This window comes from Aedes aegypti, chromosome 2 (genome assembly GCF_002204515.2).
Source record: "Aedes aegypti strain LVP_AGWG chromosome 2, AaegL5.0 Primary Assembly, whole genome shotgun sequence".
In the NCBI taxonomy this organism is placed as follows: Eukaryota; Metazoa; Arthropoda; class Insecta; order Diptera; family Culicidae; genus Aedes; species Aedes aegypti.
The window spans coordinates 358,159,837-358,182,951 of NC_035108.1; the positions used below are offsets into that span (position 1 = coordinate 358,159,837).

The window sequence follows — 23,115 nt, forward strand, 5'->3', positions numbered from 1 at the left end:
TGGAACAGAGGCGTCTGGTCAGCCTGTTCAACCTGTTCATTGAACAGGTAGATCATTTGAATCAAAATCGTACAACTAATTTAAAAAAGTAAATCAAATTCAACAAATTTTAAAATATCATGAGTGTGGGTTCATACGTACTACATAGAAAGTAGCATAACAATTGTCCCAAGGCACCAAGAACGATCGCGTAGTGTGCTGAGTTCACGCACCATGTAAAAAGCTCGCTTGACATCCACAGCACAAGCGTGGTATTTCACCAAAGACAGCAGCGCAAAAGTTGAAGAGAAACTACTGTGCCTGTTCAACTGCTGCTGTTGAACCAAATCCCATATAACTAAGGTCCCACATACATTCACAGCTTAGTCATCTGTACACGCTCAAAAGCATACATGTGTGGAAACAACCCGTTCAACGAAAGAAGTTGAACAGGTTTTACTTTTTCTCCTTCCGAAATATTGGTGCACGCTAAGCAGTTTCCTAATAGAATGCATTTTGTTCGGAATAGATCGGATGTCCAATGTCTATCCAGACATATTTACATCAACTTAGAAGGATATCCACATTATAAAATGAGAGGTTTTAATAATTAAAATCAAATTTATAACAATTCGAATGCATACCAAGCATACGTAAATTCGATTAATCCAATGTTAAACTAATCATTTCTGGTCTTTGGTGAAGTTAGCGCAGTCAATATGAAAATAGAGTGTTCTTAGAGTGCAAATTGCATGCTTTACGGTGCTAACTTTCATGCAATACGAAATCGGTTTCTCTCGACAGGTTCAACCAGCCGATTTGAACAAGCTGAAGAAGATGATAAAAGCTCAGGAAGAATGTATTATCAATGAACTAATTTACAATGACGTCACGCTGCTTCTTCCACCGGGAAGAAAACCTTGCCTCTTGAACCTTGCCACATTGTTTTCATTATTCTGGTTATAGTTTGCTGTAAAAATCTTGGCCCAAAGTCACCCTTATGGACCAAAGACGACAAATATTCTTTATTTTTTTTTTATTTTTTTTTTTTTTTTTTTTTTTTAAAGGCACTCCGTGCTCGTGGCCACTACTGTGCCGGAATCAGTTTTATCTGTATCTTCCTTACCGATACAGTTCTATTTTTACTAATCTATATTTACATCTGCTTTCATTCTCTTCTGCTCTTTTGATCTCACACCGAGCAGGTAGGAGAGTGCTCTGCTGTTGGTCCAATCGATTTCCATAAGCCATAGTCAATTGCTCTTGCGATGGTTCGTTTTGCCGTGTTCCTGAGTAGTTTGAGGCTAGCTGCCTGCGAAGTGGGTCAGTTTGTCTCAGTCACCATCTGATACTGACGGAGGATGGATGTGCTCCCCTATGCACGGTCCTCCGTGCGGCGTCTTCTGGTGGCTGGACGGGTTATTTTTTGGAGGGGCTGGGAATTGAATCCATGACCTTCCGCTTATGAAGCGAAAGCGTAACCTCAAGGCTACGGACCCCCCTATAGACCAAAGACGACGGTATCGCTCATTTTAAATCCACATCCAGCGGCGGCGATAACGCGCAGATATGCGCGCAACGTCAACATTCAAGTAGGTTTGATTTTTTTCGTTCTTCAAGTACGCGAATGTTTGTAATTATCTAAATCTGAAACAGTTGGTGATTTTTATTATCACTGCGACGATATACCACCATTTTCTGTTAATCGCATTCCGTGGATTTTTTTGCAGTGCGCAATACGCACATATTCACATATTAGTTGTAATGCCTAAGGGACCAAGAAAATTATTTAAAAAAATAGTGTTTTTTTCTATATTTCTGCCGGATACACGAGATAAAAATGCAGATGATAACATTAGCAAATCAAGTAAAACGTACCAATAAATCGTAAAAAAAAATGCACACTGCAGTTATTTTACTAAATGCAAGAATATATGCAAATACGTGCACATTGATACATTTTGTTATTTCTGATACGTTTTGTAACTGAAACGTGCAAAATCCAGTTAATCACCAGTTTACCGTTTACATAGGCGTTATTTACCCAATTAAAAAATATATTTTTCTTGTTGTTGCAAAGGTGGCTTATTTGAGCACGCGACGCCTCTGATTTTGATGGAATTTTACTGTGGTGTGTTTTGTGCTACATCTTTCTCGCTTAATTTTCGTTGCTTCTTCGCTTAGCATTTTTTCGTTCCCTCGCAAAGAGGCAAAGGCAGCACGCTGCACTAGAGTATGTCACCGAACTCTGATGATATTGACATGCAATATGTGAAAATTAATTAGATTTTTGGCAGTACAAATCTTTCATAGGTTCGTGACGGTCTCAAACCAGGAATAAAAGAAGCTACCGTAAAACGGGGTAACTTTGATAGTTTTTTCGAAGAAAACTTGAATATTTAGGCATGCTGTTTCAAAGAATTGTAATTTATATTTTTAAAACAAGTACTGGTATCCTAACTATCGATTGCATTTGATAGATTGCCAAAATAATTATCTGAATGGATATATAACATTTCATATAATCGAAAGTCGGTTTTCTGTTTTGGGGCAACTTTGATAATGGAGTACAGGGATTGAATCCTGAGAAAATTGAGAGAATCTCTCACGTATCGCTCTCTGTAACTATCATAACATGCTGTACATTATGAGAGACTGTTTATCGTATACTGCTACAACTTTGATCAGATTGGGGGGATAGTAGTGCATGATAAAACCCCTCTAAACATGCTCCAAGCCTGGGGGCCACTGTTGCTATTGGAAGTTCGGGGATTGTTTATCGTGCCAGTAAAGAAAAACACCTATCCCCAACGGTAAACAAGCGAGAAAAGTGGATTTTATCATCGCTCTCTCTTTGGGGCTCCCGCTCGCTGCTTCCATTTATCAGACTTGTTACACCTTGCGATACAATGACGATCGTGGACCGCAACAGATGTGATGTTTTTCTTTGCTTGCTTTGATCGTGCTTCATACTCAAATGAGAGCGAATTCTGCAATGCCTGTGGAGTATAAATCGAACAAAATTGAATCAATTACGGAACATTTATAGGGCGTTGCATACCTCTAGGCGTTTAACGTTATATGGAAATTTCTGACTTAGATTACAAAAATGGTCCCAGTTTGTAAAAATGGTTTTCGCTAAGAGATTTGAGACCGAATTCATGTTCTACTATAACTAGGCTGTCAAGGATAAGCGTCGAACTCATTATGACTTTATCAAATAGTGATCGTAGAACAGATTGTTTGTAAGCGTTTCAAAAATGCTAAAATGTTCAATTTTTTTTAATATTTGCATATAAACCCTCAAATGTACTTAATTCTAATGAAAAAAGCTTTGACATGAAGTGTCATACTAATACTCTTTACTTTTGCATTCGTTTTGCTTAACTGATCAACAGAAACTTTGTTATTTCATTGAGTATGTCGTGGGTCTCGTACTATCAAAGTTACCCGCATTATCAAAGTTACCCCGTTTTACGGTAACGTTATCCAACGTCAATTCGGCGGTCGTATCTCGGAATCAACCTCTCTTTCTTTTTGGACGCTTGAGCCCAAATTTTTTGGAATGCCTGCATGTTCCCAGCTGCTTTACCAGTCTTCTTGAAGACCCTCTTCACGATTGCCCAGTAACGTTCGATGGGTCGAAGCTGAGGGCAATTTGGTGGAATGATGTTTTGACGTTGGATAACGTCTTACGGCAACATACTGGGGTACAATTTCGAAAAACGAAAAATCGCTCGCGTCACGAAAAGTGGTTAGATTTTGACTGTTAATAACATACTCAGTCTTGGGAACTGTGACCACAATTCACCACAGTTCATCGATTCTGCCATTCCACCAAAACACAAAGCAGCAGCAGCATCAATACCATCAGGCGTTGCGCTGCCAACGGTTCACACACTGCTTGACTGTTTTTGTCTCTCCACTATGACCATTTTCGGGCAGCTATTCCAAGCTGAATGTTTGGAAAAAGTGTTAAATCATTCAATCGCTAATATTTCGCTTGTGTTTTCAACTAATTGAAATCTATTAGCTCTAACAGAAAGACCACAATCATTCCGTTACGATACATATAAACAAGTTCAATTTCATACTGCCTTAATCGAGCAAAAATGCAAAACCCCGAAAACCGCAAAAATCGTGTCACCACTGTGCTCGAGTCATTTCGCATTCGGGGTTGAAAAACGTTAGGAAGAAGAAGATTACATTTTTGAAGAGCTGTGACATTTTTTTGTTCTGAACCGTCATGGTTTGCTTTGGATTTTGATGGTCGTGTAGAAAGATGTAAATGTAGAGGCGGTAAATGTTTGCTACAGTACTTTTCTCATCCCTGAACATACTAACGCCCGCATAGATTTTTAAGATTCTTGCACCAATCGATTGGAAATCTTTCTACGAATCTACTCCGATAATAAAACTATTGATTTTCATGAGTAAACTATTGAAAAATTGGTAAACATCGAGACATGTCTTATTTTTCATAGAAAAGCAAATTTTTCTTGCTGTTATAAGGTTTTGACGTTTTGAAGTTTACATGTACCGTAATATCGGGTGAAATTGATCATTTTTCATGGTTTTTCTTGTCTGTTTTCAATAATGTTTAAAATGCCAAACAACTGAATGCAGGAAAACAAGTACGACGGTCAGCCTCAGGATCAGTTGCTTATAGACTGCACCTTTTTGCATGGCGTCCTTCTTTAAGACTAGGATCATTTCGCCAATTCTAGTCCGTATTATGCTCCGCACACCTGCGCCCAATGGCGATAACTTCTCCATGCTACGCATTGCTTTCAGAACCTCGGCGTATTTCGCTTCCTCCGTTCACCTTCCGTCACCTTGGAATCCAAGGATCTACGTTGAATTTCGAGGATCCACATTGAAATCCCAAAATCTACACTAGAATCCCAAGATCCACACTGACATCCTACGAAGCACAATACAATCTCAGGATATTGTCAAAGATACTACAATCCACATTGCAATCCAAACATTCACACTGAAATTACAAGATCCACACATTAGAATCACAAGATCAAAATAAGAATCGCACGCTCCACACTAGAATTTACAATCTATACTACAATCATAGGATTCACACTGGATCTACAGGATCTACATTGGGATTCACTCTGGCATCCCAGGATCTGCAACGAACGCAAAGAATCCAAAATTCACAATAAAATCCCTGAATCTTCTCTGAAATATCACGAACTACAATTGATTCAATTGGTTCTCTGGAATCTTAGGATTCACACTGGAATTCCAGGATCCAGACTGACATATTAGGATCCACTCTGGAATTCCAGGAATCACATTGAAACCCCTAGCGTCTACAATGGAATTTAAGGATCCACACTAGGGCGGTTCAAAATTTTAAAAAGTTAGAAAATCCAATCTCCCATATCTTCATTACGACCATTATCATAAAAAAGTGTTCTGTGAAATTTTCAGCTTTTTCGGTGATAATTTAAAGGTGGCCCAAAGACAATGTAGGTTTATATGGAAATTACTAAATTACGCTAATACTGGAATGTAAGGACATAGTAAAAACTCATTCTTCAAACCATAATTGAGAAATTTCTGAAATTCCATGATCCACACTGAAATCCGAGGATACACATTGGAGTTTAAGGATTTACATTTCAATCCGACAATCCACACTGGAGTCCCAGAACTGGAACCCCAGTGTTCACACTGGAATGCTTCACACTAGTATCTTAGGATACACACTAGAATCTCAGGATCATACTGTTATTCCAGGATCCACACTGTAGTCTCAGGATCCACTATGAAATCCCAAAACCCACACTGCAATCTTAGGGTTCATATTGGAGTCCCAGGATTCTCACTGTTCCATACTACAATCTCAGAATCCACACTGGAATTGAAGGATCCACACTGATGACCCAGAACCCACACTGTAATCTCTGGGTATACACTGGAATAACTGGATGCACACTGGAATGCCAGGGTCGTCCACCTTGGAATCTCAGAATTTACATTGGAATCCCTGGAAACCCAGTATTCACAGCTACAATCCCAAAATCCGCACTGGAATCATCTGATCTATACTAGAATACAAAGTATAAAATTGAAAAAATAAACACATGATCTCCTAATTCGTGACTGAAGCCGAAATCTCCAATCATAAACACATGATCTGTTCTAAATTATTGCAAATCACCCTGGTATCCCAAGATCCACACTTGAATTCCAGATCCCATACTGGAATCATAGGATGTACATTGGAATCCCATGATCTACACTGGAATTCCAGGATCTACACTGGCAACCCAAAATCCACATTAGAATCGCAGGATCCAAACTGGAATCTCAAGAACCGTTCTGGAATTAAAGGAATCACACTGAAACAACATGATCCACAGTGGAATCCCATGATCGACACTTGAACAGCAGTATTCACACTGGAATCCAAGTACTGTAAAACGGGGTATCTTTGATAATGCGGGTAACTTTGATAGTGCGTAACCCACCACATACTAAACGAAAGATCATAATTTCTGTTCATCAGCTAAGCAAAACGAATGCAAAACTTAAGAATATTAGTATGATACTTCATGTAAGAGCGGTTTTCATTTGAATCAAGAGCATTTGAGGCTTTTTATACGAATATTAAAAATTGACACAATTTTAGCATATTCGAAACGCTTACAAACAATCTGCTCTACGATCACAAATTGATGTACCGTAATCCGGGGTAACATTGATCAGTTTTTAGGATATTTCTTAAATATTTCATCCAAAAATGTAAATGTTGAGAGTTTTATATTTTTAAAACAAGTACTGCCATCCATAGCTCGTGACTATATACCGTATTTTGTTTTTTGAAAGATTTAAGCATGTTTACAAAAATGTTTTATGTGATTTTTTCATATAGCTGATATGGGGTAACATTGATCATCCATGTAAAAAACGTTCGATAATATTGAAAATGTCGTTACTTACATAAATCATGGCCCCTGAACCCGAATATGATGTCCAAACGCTTACTTACTTTTTGAGTTATTTTAAAATTAAAAACACCTCGACCAGCGGAATACGCTTAAAGGTAGGCAATTTCCTAAGGGAATTCTACATTTTTAACAGTAATTCGTTAATGTTGCCTAATTGAACATACTTATAAAAATATTAACAGCGGAATCGTTTTTGGCGATGTCATTTTTAGTGAGAACCGTATTTTCCTGGTTCATATCGCTTGCAGAACTTATGTGACACATGAATCTTCGGTAGTGTCATCCTTAACCATTGAAATCATTGTGTCGGAAACTTGACAAATTTACGCATAAAGTTAACGCAATTTTTGCAAAAATCTTAATTTTTAATAGCTTATTAATATAAGAAAGATAAGCAACATTCATGCCTTGGAAATGTTTCATCCATAAATGATGATACCAACTTATTACGAGATAAGTCATTCCGATCAATGTTACCCCTCTGATCAATGATACCCCGGATTACGGTAGTTTTGAATAGTTGGCCACTTATCTTTGACATCCTAGTTATCATAGAACTTGAGCAGCGAAGCGAAAAGCATTTTCACAAACTGGAAACCACGCTTATTCGCGACTAAGAAGCTGCTAATGTTTTCTTCGTTTTTCTGTGCGAAAAACAAGGAGATATTTTTTGCTTTTTTTCACGCACGCGAAGACAGTTCCTTACGAGGTTTTTCGTTGGTGCGAGTGCTTTGTGGAATCTCTTTCTGCTTCGTACAGTCACCCCACAGTTATTTTGCAGAATAAAATAGGTATGATTAAAAAACATGGAGAAGTTTTAAAACATAGAATCACCTCCTTGGCACTGCGAAATATAGTTGTTTTTGAGACTAAACCTCAAAATGCCTGGTTATTTACGAAAAAGTTTCGATTTCGATGGAAACAGCAAACGATGTCCACCCCACAGATGTGGATCAGTGGAAGAGGAGGATCCCTATTATGGATCAAATCGACTAATGTCTAATGTTCTTATTTGTAATGAAGGTACATATAAGTTATAAAATATTAATTTAAAAAAACGTTGCTCCTTTTTTCATTCGGGAGTTATCGTTGTTTTTTCTTGAAAATAGGCCCTCTTTGATTGCGAACATTTCTGTTTGGGGCAATCAAACAAAATATTTTTGTACGGCATTCGAAACAGAAAATGATTTTCTATTTTGTATCAAAACTACAGATGTGTTATTTTTAATTCAAAAAATATGTGTTTGACTCTAGTAAAAGCCTTAAAAATTTTTTTATGAAAGCTTCAATATTGATCTCAAATTTCTTGTATGAAATTTTACAATTTTCTTGTATGAAAATATGAAGAAAAGTTAATATTAGAAAAACTATAATTAAAAACGTAGTATTCTTGAACTATCGTAAATTCGGGTGTAATTGATCAGTAGGGTGAAATTGATCACCGTGTCAAGCGATTTCATTTTTTACTAATAATGCACCAAGCTCATTGCAACCTATAGTAAATGAACGTTGTTTGTCTTAAATAATGTCTAATTGTGTATTGTGAAGTTTTTTGTGCCACAGAATGATTATTTCTATGAAATTAATGTAAAATTCTAGAATCAAGTAGGGTAAGTGTTCTCTTAGTTGTGGGTGTTCCTATAGTTGCGGTAGTGCCGTTTTCACTGATTTTATCACATTAACCACAGAACCGACACTGGCAATCGACGTATTGGCTTGTTGATACGCGGAATAGTTGAAAAGAGCGTTCAAATTGCTTTAAAACTGATGAAATATCACTAAAATTGCCAAAACGTTCCTTACTTGTACCAATAGTTGCGGTAAAGTGTTCCTATAGTGGAGGGTCCCATAAGAAAACAACGGATACCGCAACTATAGGAACACAAATTAAAAATATACCGCAACTAAAGGAACAGAGTACCAATAGTGGAGGTATTATTTTTCACTGACATGCCGTGGATTACTGCGATGAAATCATTATTCTCATTAAGTCAATGGTCGTTACTTCCCGTCACAACATTAACATGTACAATAATTGCGCTTCATGAAATTACGCGGTTAAATGAGGTTCAGTCGTGCTTAGTACCTCCACTATTGGTACATCTACCCTATAGTGTGGAATTGATCATCATCTGTAAACTTCTAGTTCTAAACAAGGATTTGGACGTGGTGTAAACCTGAAAGTTTGTGAGGATGCTAACAATATATCTCCAAAACAGATTTTACTATCAAAACTCTTACCAATTTGCTCGTTTTGTTGAAAAAATCAATTTTCTGCAACAAATTAGGGAAATCCTTTGAAAATTGCCAACATTTAGGCGTTTTTCGCGGTACCGTAAAATCGGGTGTAATTGATCAGAAGGGTGAAATTGATCATCGTACCACACGATTTTATTTATTCGTAATATCAATGTTACAGCTGCAGTAAATGAACGTTGTTTGTCGTAACTATTGTCGAATTGTGTGTTGTGAAGTTTTTTGTGTTGAAGAATGTTTATTTCTATGAAAATAATGTATAATTTTAAAATCATGCACGGTACAGTATTGACAAACACCTATAAACTTATATTTCTAAGCAAGGATTTAAACATAGTATAAACCTGAAAGTTTGTGAGGATGCTTAAGATATATCCGCAAACCAGATTTCATCACCAAAACTCGTACCATTTAGCTCAAATGGTTGAAATAATTGAATTTTTGTTAGATATCATTGATTTCCTTAGGAAATTGCATACATTTAGGCGTTTTCCGCGTAGTTCTTGAAATTTAACTATTTGTTATTTATCCAGCTTTTTACGAGCGTTAATGGCTGCCGCCAACAGACTCGCTTTCTGGTAGGGATCGGTCAATTTGACGTTTGGCTTGGGTCCGTTCAATATAAAACTACCCAAGCCAAACGTCAAATTGACCGATCCCTATCAGAAAGCGAGCCTTTTTGCGGCAGCCATTAGCGCTTTTAAAAAGCTGGATATAAATATATCATTGTACAGATTTTGACAAGCATATTCGGATTCAGGGAGCTTAAATTTATCATGTAGAGTTGTTTTGAAAACTAACAATAATGGCATTGACAAGTGATCAATTTCACCCCGAAATGAGATCCCCTGATTTTTTATTTTAGAGATATTTGTTAACACTAAAATGACATTTGTTAGAAAATTCCGGTACATGAATCGATGAGGCTCACCTTCGTACTTGTTTTCCTGTATTTAGTTGTTTGACATAGTTAACATTATAGAAAACAGACTAGAAAAACCGTGAAAAATGATCAATTTCACCCGTAATAACGGTATTCTTGAAATTTAATTATTCATTATTTCCATAAATATTGTCTCGTTTAGAATTTGGCAAACATATTTGGATTCAGGAGGCCCATATTAAGTATGTAAAGTAGATTTCGAAACTAACAATAATAACAATGATAAGTGATCAATTTCACCCCGAAATGGGATTCCCCGATTTTTAATTTTAGACCAGATTTTTGACACTAACATCACATTTGTTAAAAAATTTCGGTGCATGAGCCAATGAGATTCACCGTCGTACTTGTTTTCCTGCATTTAGTTGTATGATATTGATAACATTTTAGAAAGCATACCAAGAAAGCAGTGAAAAGTGATCAATTTCACCCGTAATTACGGTACCTTATGTTGACTGAGGAGAAATGCTCCAAATCGCTCAAATTGTGATTTTAAGGGAAACTTTTCAAGGCAAAAAACTATGCATAAGACTATATACCAGTATTTTAGTAAATAAGAAAGTTGATCAAATTATTTATGTGATATTGTGGACTACCCTTGTTCAAGATAACACATACCGTAATCCGGGGGCAAATTGATCTCTATTTTACAATTTTTGGTTGTGTTGTCCTTCGAAATTCAAATATTGTCATATAAATTTCGACAAAATCAGTACTCCACTGATCTTTATCAGTTTATGTAATCGACTTTGAAATAATATTTAACATATCATAAAAATAGTTTCAATATCAAAAAATTAAAATGACATATTGGGGCGAAATTGATCACTATACAACAAAGCAGGTTTAAGAATAAAAAATTTCCCTATATACTAAATTTGGGTCTCCTGAATCTGGAAATGATGTAAAAATTCTTACAAATTGATAATAAATCTTCGAGCTGTTTAGTAGAATACCTATTAGTAGATGAAAAAACGAATTTAGTACTATACCATTTAACTCCACTAGAGTTTGTATCCTTTGACAGATGGTTTTTTCATCTTCTTACAAATTGAATATTTAATCATTTTATTGCAAAATCAAACTTTAAAAGTAAAACTTACACCTAAAATAAACACATTATTTGAGAATAAACGGTTTTATGAGCAAAAAACTTTGCTATGCTGTATGATATCAAAAATGAGTTCAGTACTTCATACTTGAGCTTACACAACATTTTGAACACTCAAAATTGACATGTAGGCATAGCACCAGTGGATTGTTTGGCACCAACATTTCCAACTGTATTGCTTGCACCTTCAAAAAGTGTGAATATTTCTATGCAAAACTGACCCTACTAAAAATGAAATAGTTCTAAATCATCATTAGACATCTATAGACTAGAAAACATTGTATGTCTGTGGTGCCAACGAAATTTTCAGCATCCTTGGGAGGAAATGTTTTTTGGTACCGACCTGATCAAATTCGCCCCAGTGATCAATTTTTTCCCCGGATGACGGTAATAAAAGGCTATATTTTTAGAAACAATTTTATCCAAGACTATTTTTGGTTTAAATTTTGTTTTCATGTTCAAGATGCAAAGTAATCTATCTATCTATATAAATAAAAATGGAATGGTGTTTGTATGTCACGAAATGGCTTGAGAACGGTACAACCAATTTTTACAATTCTTTCACTGTTGCATTCGTTCAGGGTTCCGACGTGTTCGTACGTAGAAAAAGTTTGGGAAAATCGTCGGAATAGTTGTAAAAACGGACGATATTTAATGTGTCATTTTGTACGGGATATTGCATGCCATTTAACAACAGCCTACTTGATGGCAGGACGAAGTTTGCCGGGGCCACTAGTAACAAATACAAACAACAAGAATCTTCGAAATAGTTTTTCTCATATCGGTTTTATTACACATTTTTCATCGAAGTAAACGAATTTTCATGTAAAACATTGTCGGTATCTACTTTAGTTTAAAAGTCATTGAATTTTTTATGATGAAAGTTTTTGCTTTTCAAGGTATTCTATTGAAAATAGGAAAATAACATATCTTTATATTTTATATAATAAAGAACAACCATTTCGTCTTTGGAATATCGTCAAATTATATTTTGTTTATTTGCCCAATCAGATATACCATAATTCCTACAAATAAGTAAGTTGGCTATTTCAACTCTATGCTAATGTGGACTAACCTTATTTTGAATAACATCAAACAAAGGGCTTAACCAATACAAAAAAAAAACTTTGTAGAATACTGTTTGCATTTCAAAGCTCTAAATGCATCTTTTCGCGTAAATCTGTTTTCTGGACCACTGTATAATGTAAGATTGACTCAAGTATTGTTTTGTTTTGATTGTGGTTACGACGTAATTCCGAAACATAAACGTAATAAATGTGACAATCAAGTTTGTTCAGAGTGGAATCTTAGTTTGTTTACTCTTTCGGTTCACGACTGTTTGAATATGTTTTAGAGAATATTCATCCAGTGCGAGTAGCTAAATAAAAAATAAGAGCAAACATAACGAAAACGCATATCTGATTCGTGCATCTTACGTATATTTCATAAACTAACTGAATCACGAAATTCTGTCAAGTACAAATATTTCGTACGGTGAATGAAATTAGCGTAATATGTACGAAATATTGTTTTACGAAGTATATTTTGGAGAAAATACGAAGAGATACTTTCAGTGTAGCCAAAAATGATCTCTGCAGCTTGAAAAAAACACTGCCGAAGTAAATCAAAAGTGCCAATAATAGGATCCGACTCCCTATACTTCGTAATTGGATTAAATGGGCAAATTGATGTGAACTTTGTGAAAAAATTTCACGTCTTCTCGATGAGAATCGAACTCACCACTGTCTGTTCACTAGATAGGGTGCGTTACCTCTATACCACGAGAGGACTCATGGAAGCAGAAGTTAACCTGATTTCGATTTCAACTCAAACGTGGTCCTCTTTCGCAAAGCGCATCTCTTCCGGAAGAATTTGAAAAACATTGTTGGTAGCCCAAAAACGAATCAGTCAAAAGTTTAGATTCTCGAAGCTATGTGCGGAATTAATAGCTTCGCCTTATATGACAAATCAATTCGAATCGAATCGAGTGACAAGCATGACGTCCGATAAGATCACAAACATTTACAAACTAACTAGTTGATCAATCGGCCCATTGATGTATAAAATCTACACATCAGCGTTGCAGCTATCTGATTCGTTTTTAGTTCTGATTTCGGTCAAATGAGCGGATACCCAAATTTCTATGAATATTTAGCACCTGCAAAATAAAATGCTTGGGTATTTTAACCTTCGGGCTGTCGCGCTGTTGTACTTTGTACAACAGTTGTGATTTATATGCTATCATTTTACAACAAAGATATCTATCTACACCAAACCAAAATGTATTCCTCAAGAATCTTCTTAAGAACAATACTCGACCGTTTTTATTTACAGTATGGCCCTTTATAATACGGTAAAATCAACAAATGTACATGGAAGTCGCATAATAATGAACGCACTATGTACGGTTCAAGGAAACCACCGTTTCAAATCGTTATATCTCAAAATCCAGATAATATAGAAACTTGGGGTCTTTAGTAAAGTTATTCTGAAGTTGAAGCGCTATCTGATGGTACCTCATTTAATTAGAAATTTGACCGCTAGGTGGCACTAGAGGGCATGGAAGTTTTACTTTTGTTTTGCAGATACCTCAGGAGCCAGTCCATTTAGAAAGATGGTGTCTTCGGCGAAGTTGTTTAGTATGTTAAGGACTGTCAATTTTCAAGCTAGTTAATTCAAAACGTTGCCACTAGGCGGCACTAGTGAGCATGAAACTTTTGTTTGCAGATATCTCAGGAACCTGACCACTTAGAAAGATACTGTCTTCGGCAAAGTAGTTCAGTGGCTCAAGAGCTATCATTATTAGAACCAAAAAATAGGATTTTTTTTGCCACCAGGCGGCGCTAGTGAGCATGAAATTTTTGTTTTACGCATACTGCAGGATTTTGACTTTTTAGAAAGGCACCTTCGGCAAAGTTGTTCTGAAGCTCTGGGATTATCATTATTTTACAAAATATCGAACTTTAAGGATTAAACAAAGAAAGAATTTGAGCTACTGAACAAATCTGCCGAAGACGCCATCTTTCTAAGTGATCAGGCTCCAGAGATATTTGCGAAACAAATAGTTCATACTCACTAGCGCTGCCTGGTGGCGAAATTTTGAATCAATTAGCTCAAACAATGATAGTCCTTGAGTTACCGAACAACTTTGCCGAAGACGCCATCTTTCTAAGTGGTCAGGATCCTGAGATGTGCGAAACAAAAGTTTCATGCTCACCAGCGCCGCCTAGCGGCAAAGTCCCAAATTTCATGGCTCAAATAATGATAGCCCTTGAGCTACTGAACAATTTTGCCGAAGACTTCATCTTTCTAAGTGTTCATACTCCTGAGATATTCGCAAAACCAAGGGTGTTGTACAAAGTACAACGCGCGACTACTCGCGTTACAAAAATTCGCGCGACGACGGAAAGGTTAATACTGAGTGCATTACAAATAGTTTTGATACATTTTCAAGGACTCAATAAATTATTGAACAGGTATTGAATAACATAAGAATAGCAAACCAAATTGTTTAAAAACAAACTAAATATTTCAGATTTTTGAGAAATTTTCACTTTTGATCATGCTTTATCACAGAAAAGAAGAAAGAATACAATCAGCTAATTCTATAATGCTCGCATAATATGGTCTTTATCAGGTCTCCATACTTATCCAAAGTCCAAGTCAAACATATATCGGGGTATTATTCTGGCTTTCTGGCGGTACGTCTCAACAGTGAGAGCCTGCTTATCAATTGAGTTTTCTTATGAGTACTTCCACAGCTATTAACTGAGAGTTTTTTATGCCTCCACCGTAGTGTATCGTCGTGTGGCAGATACAAAGATACTCTATGCCACGTGAAGTCGAGAAAATTTCCTTTAAAGATTCTCGACTGTCGGGATTTGAACCCATGATCCTTGCTGAATAGCTGCGCGTTCACTGCTACGACTATCTGGGCCAGCTGATTCTGATATTTATATTGCCTAAATATTGTTAAAGGCTTGCTAGTTTCTTCTGATCGGGAATGATCACTTCCTCTCAGCTCTTAAATTTTAACAGTTATACCAAAAGGCTGTAGTTTTCAAATTTGGTTTCTTAGAATAGCAACCATAGTGCGTCCATTTTAAAAATGAGGCCAATCCTCATAACGACAGTAATAACCGAAAAAAGCCGCAGACAAAACCACTCCCCTGAAAATCACTTTCGTGTGCTGGCTCACATGTTACCCATATTCAAAAAAAAAATCCCTCTTAATCTTGATGCGCCTTTCTCCGCCCGATGCTGATCCACGACTTTTCTCCTTCTCCGTCATTTCAGGGATCAAAACTTCGGCTTGAACGAGTTGGCAGCGATCCAGGATGTGCGGAACGAGTTCAACCAGGATGACATCAACGACGACCCATCGACGACCGGCAAAGATCGAGGTAAGTGGGTGGTTTGCTGCTTTCGTACTACTACTCCGACACACTCTCACACTCCCATTACCATATCGGATGCCTCAACCATTTTTTTTTTTGTATGATTTTTTATTTCGATTTTTTTTTGTATCTTGTGTTTACGTTGAGTTATTCCATATTCCTCACAGTTTTGTGGTTGCTGTTGTGTCGCTGTTTGGCATTTCACCACTCCACTCCGTATCTTTCACTTTCGTTTCGAATCGTACTTTTGTTTTCGCGTTATTTTTTTTTTTCGTTGCGCTCAATTCAAACCATTTACCGATAGCCGTGTAACCGTTTTGTGTTTTCTTGTTTTCATTTCATCATTTTTTTTTCTTATTTTGAGTTGCTCAGCAGTCATGAAATTTCATCTTTCATTATTATGCTTCTATAGTCGAGCTAATCGGATTAAACTGATTTGCTGGGTTTCGAAACAAAACTCGTGCTGTGGAAAGAGTGTGGAGTTTTAAATCAATTAGCTCTCAAGACGGGAGGGGTGTTTAATGTTTATGCTGCAAGTTTCTGCGCTGTTTGTGGATCAATAGAAATCGCCGACTTTTGATGTTGGCAAATTTGCTACGCTACTGTCTCTGCTCTCGTTCAATTACATTTGCACTGTATTACAACTGCGATCGATGGTTCCACTTCGTGGTGGGGACCATGGGTGTAGCCAGGGTTTCCATAGAGTGACTGTAAAGTTCATTTACACAATTTCACGTGAGAACGATTATTACTCACAGTCTTTTCGCATGAACCTTTAAAACATGAAATGGTCTCTACAGGCGCTTTTATCATAAAAGGCCTTCCTTAGTCGAGAGATTAGAGTCCGCGGCTACAAAGTAAAGCCATGCTGAAGGTGTCTGGGTTCAATTCCCGATCTGTCCAGGATCTTTTCTCAATGGAAATTTTCTTGACTTCCCTGGGCATAGATTATCATCGTACCTGCCACACGATATACGAATGCGAAAATAACAACTTTTGCAAAGAAATCTCTCAGTTAATAATTGTGGAAGCGTACATTGAACACTAAGCTGAGAAGCAGACTCTGTCCCAGTGAGGACGTAATGCCAAGAAGAAGAATAAGAGGACGAATATCATTGCACGTCTAGTTTTTGATATATTGTAGAATTTGACGATTTCAATCTACTTAAATGCAGGTTTGCCAGCTTGTGTGGCAATTTATTTGCTTAAATTGCTACGGAATTCAAACTTCGTGCTTAGAAACAAAGTTAATAATACATTCGATGTTCAAAAGTTATTTTTAAAGTTTTATAAAAGTATTGTATTTTGCTATCTACACACCAAAAAAATCTTAGATCACACGTAACGTAATTTTAGCCTCAATCATGCAAAGCCATTTCTCATGTATTATTCAATGATAAAACCTATAAACACATCTATTATATACAACATTGCACATTGGTCCACGGAACGAAATTAAGTGGAAAAAATTAATAACTTGAAAAATATAAGAGATAGGGTTTTGGTGTCTTCTGAACATTTGTTTGTCTGGTCAAGGCGCGTTATATGTAAAAGTGTCCTAAGCGCCAAATTTTATAGCTTTCGAAATTCGCTCTCAAACTTTTTTTATTTCAAAAGATAGCGCAACAAAATGTTCTACAATATTGAAGATTATAGAAAATATGAAAACTTTGTAGAACATCATTTTTTTCTATATCTGATAGTTTTAGACATATAGGTCACTTTAGAACTTTATGGTCAAAAATCGGTTTTTCCTCAATACTAACGAAAATGTCAATTTTTCAGGCCTACTATGTTCTGAAGAGTTTAAGATATGAGCAAAATACACATTTTCTCTGAAGACGTCATACCTCTAAAATTTTCATATGAAAAGATATAAGCGTTTTTGTAGTTTTTTCACCCACTTTTCCAAGCGTAACATTTCAAAATGGCGCAAGTGAAATCAAAAACTTTTCCCGTTACTTGAATATGCATATCTTAAAGTGCATTTTAAGAAAATTTGGTGATAGTGATTTTTGATTTTCTCTAATAAATGTGTTCTGAATTATCCCTCAATTTTACTTAGAAAACAGATTTTCATCACTTCTTGAGATTCTTATTCAATTACAGTCGAACATTTTGTTATACATTCAAAAATACTGAATCATTCTTAGCATGAACAAGAAGATTGTAAATGTTTATCATGCCTATTTTTATTCATATCGTTAATAATTACAGAGATTTTCGTTCTTTGCCATAAAATACCGTCAATGGAAGGAAAACACGACGAATTTAAATGAAGTCCTGCCAATATAAGCTAAAGCTTTCACTAGATTGGACAAAACCAATGCAGTTGCATTCCCTTTTTTAGGTTTGTATAAGTGTTTTTTTGAACTAGACAATACTTAGCTATGTCAATTATATGCACTCAGCCTCCGTATTAACGATATGAATAAAAATAGGCATGATAAACATCTACAATCTTCTTGTTCATGCTAAGAATGATTCAGTATTTTTGAATGTATTACAAAATGTTTCAGAACATAGTAGGCCTGAAAAATTGACATTTTCGTTAGTATTAAGGAAAAACCGATTTTTGACTATAAAGTTCTAAAGTGACCTATATCTCTAAAACTATCAGATAAAGAAAAAAATGATGTTCTACAAAGTTTTCATATTTTCTATAATCTTCAATATTGTAGAATATTTTGTTGCGCTATCTTTTGAAATAAAAAAGTTTGAGAGCGAATTTCGGAAGCTATAAAATTTGGCGCTTAGGACACTTTTGCATATAACGCGCCTTGACCAGACAAACAAATGTTCAAATTTCGTTCCGTGGACCAATGTGCATTGCACCAAAATCCTTAATATTGAACGCAAAACGTCTTCTCTCGAAGAATGATGCATGCAAAACGGCACGGTTTACATGTTTTTCACGTTGAAAATTCAATCATAAATAATGCACATGGAATGACAAGCCGTCGATCCATCCATGTGCATTATTTTTGGCAGAATATTCATCGTAGAATCATGTAAACCGAGAATTCTTGTTTGCAATTTCACTTTCAAGATGCAAGAAAGCATGCAACATTGGCGAATGTTGGATGGAAGATCATGAAATGTTTCAGTTGCACTCAAGTTTGCAAGCATTATCGAATGCAATGAGTCAGTTTACATTAATCATCGTTGAATGTTCAGTTGCTACTCGTTTTACATGATTATCATAAAAAAAATTACGTGCCATGTAAATTTGAGAATTTTTTGGTGTGTAAGAGAAACTAAGATTTTTTTATGGATATTTAAAGCATGTAAATATAGAAACTGAACCGAGCAAGTTCAAATTTTGCTCGAGAACGCAGTAGACAGTGAACTCAAGAGCCCTCAAGAGCCGGAGCCTATAGGCCTCTGCATAAAAATCTTTCTCTCTCTTTTACTCCTCCACAAAATGTGTAAACAACAAGGCCAGTAAAAGTCAGAAGCCCATACAAAATCAAAACAGTGCAGAGCCCCATCGCTGCTCACGAACGCCCGGTTCAGATCGCAAGGCACTAGGTAATCATCAAGGTAATCAAAGCATAGGTTTAGGTTTTTACCAGGGAAATATTCCCTAAATGTATAGTAAACCCAATTCAGTAATAAATATATTTATCATGTCTTGTTTTATGCATCTTACAAACAACTTTAGCACGGTAAGATGCCGTGAATTCTGTCAGAACAATCTGCGTTCAATTTTCTGCTCACTAGAGTTCAAAGTTCTGAACTGAACAATGAGCAAGCCTACTTGATCACTTCGTTCAACAAATTGAACTGGAACGCGAACTGAACGCGTTCAAATGCATCACTGCTTTGTGGTTTAGATCACCAATAAGTAAACCATACTTTAAATTCCATGTAAACATCTATGAAACCAGTGCAATGTTTTATACACCTTTGGCTACCTGTAGCTCAAAACTATGACGTGCTAACATTTCTGAAAACAACATCAGATTTAGCAATCCCATACCTACTAGAGACACATAATTTGATCCTTGAGACTCGCAAAAACGTAATTTCGTTATGCTGTGTTATTAAAAACATTTGAATTTAATATTATTTTAAATTTCAAAAAATTTCAACCCTTTAGATATTATCCAAACAATTGTTAATGAAAATGTATAGACCTTCCGTTCATTCTTTTTTATATAGGTACGACTCTTTCATGTTCTGATGCAAGGTGACCTCCATTAACTACTTTAGGAATTTATGCGGATTTTATTTGAGAGATTCTTGAAAAATATTGTGGATACCCATTAAAAAATCCATGAGTAATAAAGATCGTGGGAGAATAGTTGTATAGAATCCTGGTGTAAGTCCAAAGGTTTTAGAGATTCCTTCACTGGTTCTTCAGGAATTGTTTCAGTGATTATTCCAGAGATTAATTGGAAAATATGTTAGAGGACACACCTAGGGATTCCTATGCTGATACTTCCCGTAATTTCCAGAGGTATGATTGCAAAAATATCTGAGGGATTCTCTCGCGGAGCACTTTTAAAAATAAAATTGTCTCGCGGAGCGCCTTTTGCTAATATTGAATTTTAAGATTCGTTCATCTGTTTTGTAAGAACATTCAGCATTTTTCTTAGTTACCTAAGCATTTATTTAACTTAACAAAAAATGCCAACAAAAAACATTCTAACTAAACAGATTTGGCTTCGTAAATTTTGCATGCTGTTTCAAATCCGGCTTGAATGGCCAGGTTATGCATCCAAACGGGATCTGTATTTGGTTTTTGTTGCAAAATATGTCGAAAATCCAGACTCGCACAGATAGGTCGTTGCTAAAGGCAGAAGAATTAATTGAGCTTTTTCGGACATGATTTGATATTCATTTTCCATTTGACACCACAACTCCTCCAACGATTTCTTGCTTACAAATTTCTCCTTCAGGTTCGAATCCGATGTCAGATCAATTTAATACTCGTATTGTTGTGATGTCAATGTTGCTGGCTTTTCCAATACCATGTCATCTACTCAATTCTCTTGTGATGTTCTCCCGGAAAATATTGTTTGAAGCTTTTCAACAAGTCCTTCAAATACGCGTGGAACTCCTGACAATTATTTGATAAAATTTTGGTTGATAGTTTGAATTTCAACAAATTCGAAAAGCTTTTAAAGTCTCGGTTCTTCTTTGATTCTGCTCAGAATTTGATTTTTCTCTTGAAGCCTTGGATTTTTCCATTTGTGTCGAATACAGTGATTACCTTGCATTGCATAGAAACACTGAGTTCGTTCATTTTCTGTAAAATTTCAGCCTCAGCCTTAACTCAAACAGTCGCGTGAGTGCTCTTCCGCGCGATAGCCATCGTACATCGATATGAAGTAGTATTGCGGAATAGTCACTTTCCATCTCATCACACAAAGCTTTGAATAATCTGATGTTTTGGGTCGAGACCTGATTCAACTTTATCATTATCATAATTCAAGACTAAGAATTGAAAAGGCCTCATCTCCGAAAAGTAAACAAAGAGAAAAACGCTATCTTGTTTTGTCATACAATAAATCGAATTTATATTATAAATTTAAGCAATGTGCACAGCAAAAAAATCTTAAATTTACATTACACGTAAACTTTCATGATTGTCATGTGAATCGAATTATCATTTAACATTAAACGATAAATAATGTAAACTGCCTCATTGCATTCAGGAATGCTTGCAAACTTGAGTGAAACTGAAACATTTCATGATCTTGCATCCAACATTCGCCAATATTGCATGATTTCTTGCATCTTGAAAGTGAAATTGAAAACAAGATCGCTCAGTTTACATGATTCCACGTTGAATATTCTGCCAAAAATAATGCACATGGATGGATCGACGGCGTGTCATTCCATGTGCATTATTTATGATTGAATTTTCAGCGGGAAAATCATGTAAATCGAGCCGTTTTGCAAGCAACATTCTTTGAGAGAAGGCGTTTCGCGTTCAATATTTGAGAATTTGGTAACAATGTTGTATATAAAAGATGTGTTTATAGGTTTTATCATTGAATAATACATGAGAGATGGCTTTACATGATTGAAAATAAAATAACTTTACGTGTAAATCTAAGATTTTTTTGGTGTGTGTATTTCATTCAAAATTGATGATGAAATAGGAAAAATAAAGTAAAGAAGAATCTCTACAGCAAGAGAAGATTCGTGCGATCGATTAAGTATGTGATTGGTTGAATCCTTCGTCATCCATGACCATTATGTATGTGCTACGCGAGTCTGTCGTCGAGAAATTGTATGGAAATATTGGTTGAATTGAAATAGTATTGCAACGGAACGTTATTTTTCATGCAATTGGAACCATATCTTGTTTTTGTTGATAAGTTGTGAAGTACAGACAGGCTGACACAGGTATTATTAAGTAGTATGATACACAATATATCAGTCTACAGGACGGAAGACTTGATAATATTCGCCGAAGAGACAATCACTGTGTAAAATAATACAACACAGCAAAAAAATCTTAAATTTACATGACACGTAAACTTTCATGATTGTCATGTGAATCGAATTATCATTTAACATTAAACGATAAATAATGTAAACTGCCTCATTGCATTCAGGAATGCTTGCAAACTTGAGTGAAACTGAAACATTTCATGATCTTGCATCCAACATTCGCCAATGTTGCATGATTTCTTGCATCTTGAAAGTGAAATTGAAAACAAGATCGCTCAGTTTACATGATTCCACGTTGAATATTCTGCCAAAAATAATGCACATGGATGGATCGACGGCGTGTCATTCCATGTGCATTATTTATGATTGAATTTTCAGCGGGAAAATCATGTAAATCGAGCCGTTTTGCAAGCAACATTCTTTGAGAGAAGGCGTTTCGCGTTCAATATTTGAGAATTTGGTAACAATGTTGTATATAAAAGATGTGTTTATAGGTTTTATCATTGAATAATACATGAGAGATGGCTTTACATGATTGAAAATAAAATAACGTTACGTGTAAATCTAAGATTTTTTTGGTGTGAAGGAGTAGTCGCTCCGTAGTATAACCTGCATCTATTTAGTAAATTTGGAGCATTTTTCGCAATATTCATTGAAATTTTGATGTTTGTTTAATAGGCCTTTTTGAGAACAGGCCGCATTTGGGATGAATATCCTGATTGGCGGAAATTAAGATGGGCCTTTTAGGAAAATGTTATTTTTTCCAACTTTTATGCATATTTTTATAAGACTATTGTATGTTTTAGTAAGAATAGGCTCTTATACACTAAAATCTGCAGAAAACCGATTTGTTTACATTTTGGACTTGAGGCCTTTTCAATTGATGGTTTTGAATTTTGACGCTTTCGTCCAAAACGTCTTACAAAGCGGGTGGTAAGGTAAAAAGGTGTAATAAGCCCCCCCTTAAGGAAATACTGCTCTATCGCAGTAGGAAATGCATCACTTCTAAAGTTTTGTATGTCAAGGTGTTCCTTATTTAGTTGGTCA

General features: G+C 35.9%; 1 protein-coding gene across 4 annotated transcripts in view; it reads left to right on the forward strand.

The window, feature by feature from the left end:
- LOC5566250 overlaps positions 1-23,115 on the forward strand; it is a 227,610-nt gene that overhangs the window by 114,606 nt on the left and 89,889 nt on the right. For all 4 annotated transcript variants that reach the window (XM_021846415.1, XM_021846416.1, XM_021846418.1 and 1 more), the window contains one exon: positions 15,560-15,666. In XM_021846415.1, the coding sequence (XP_021702107.1) occupies positions 15,560-15,666 (107 nt within the window). The remainder of the gene's footprint in view (positions 1-15,559; positions 15,667-23,115) is intronic.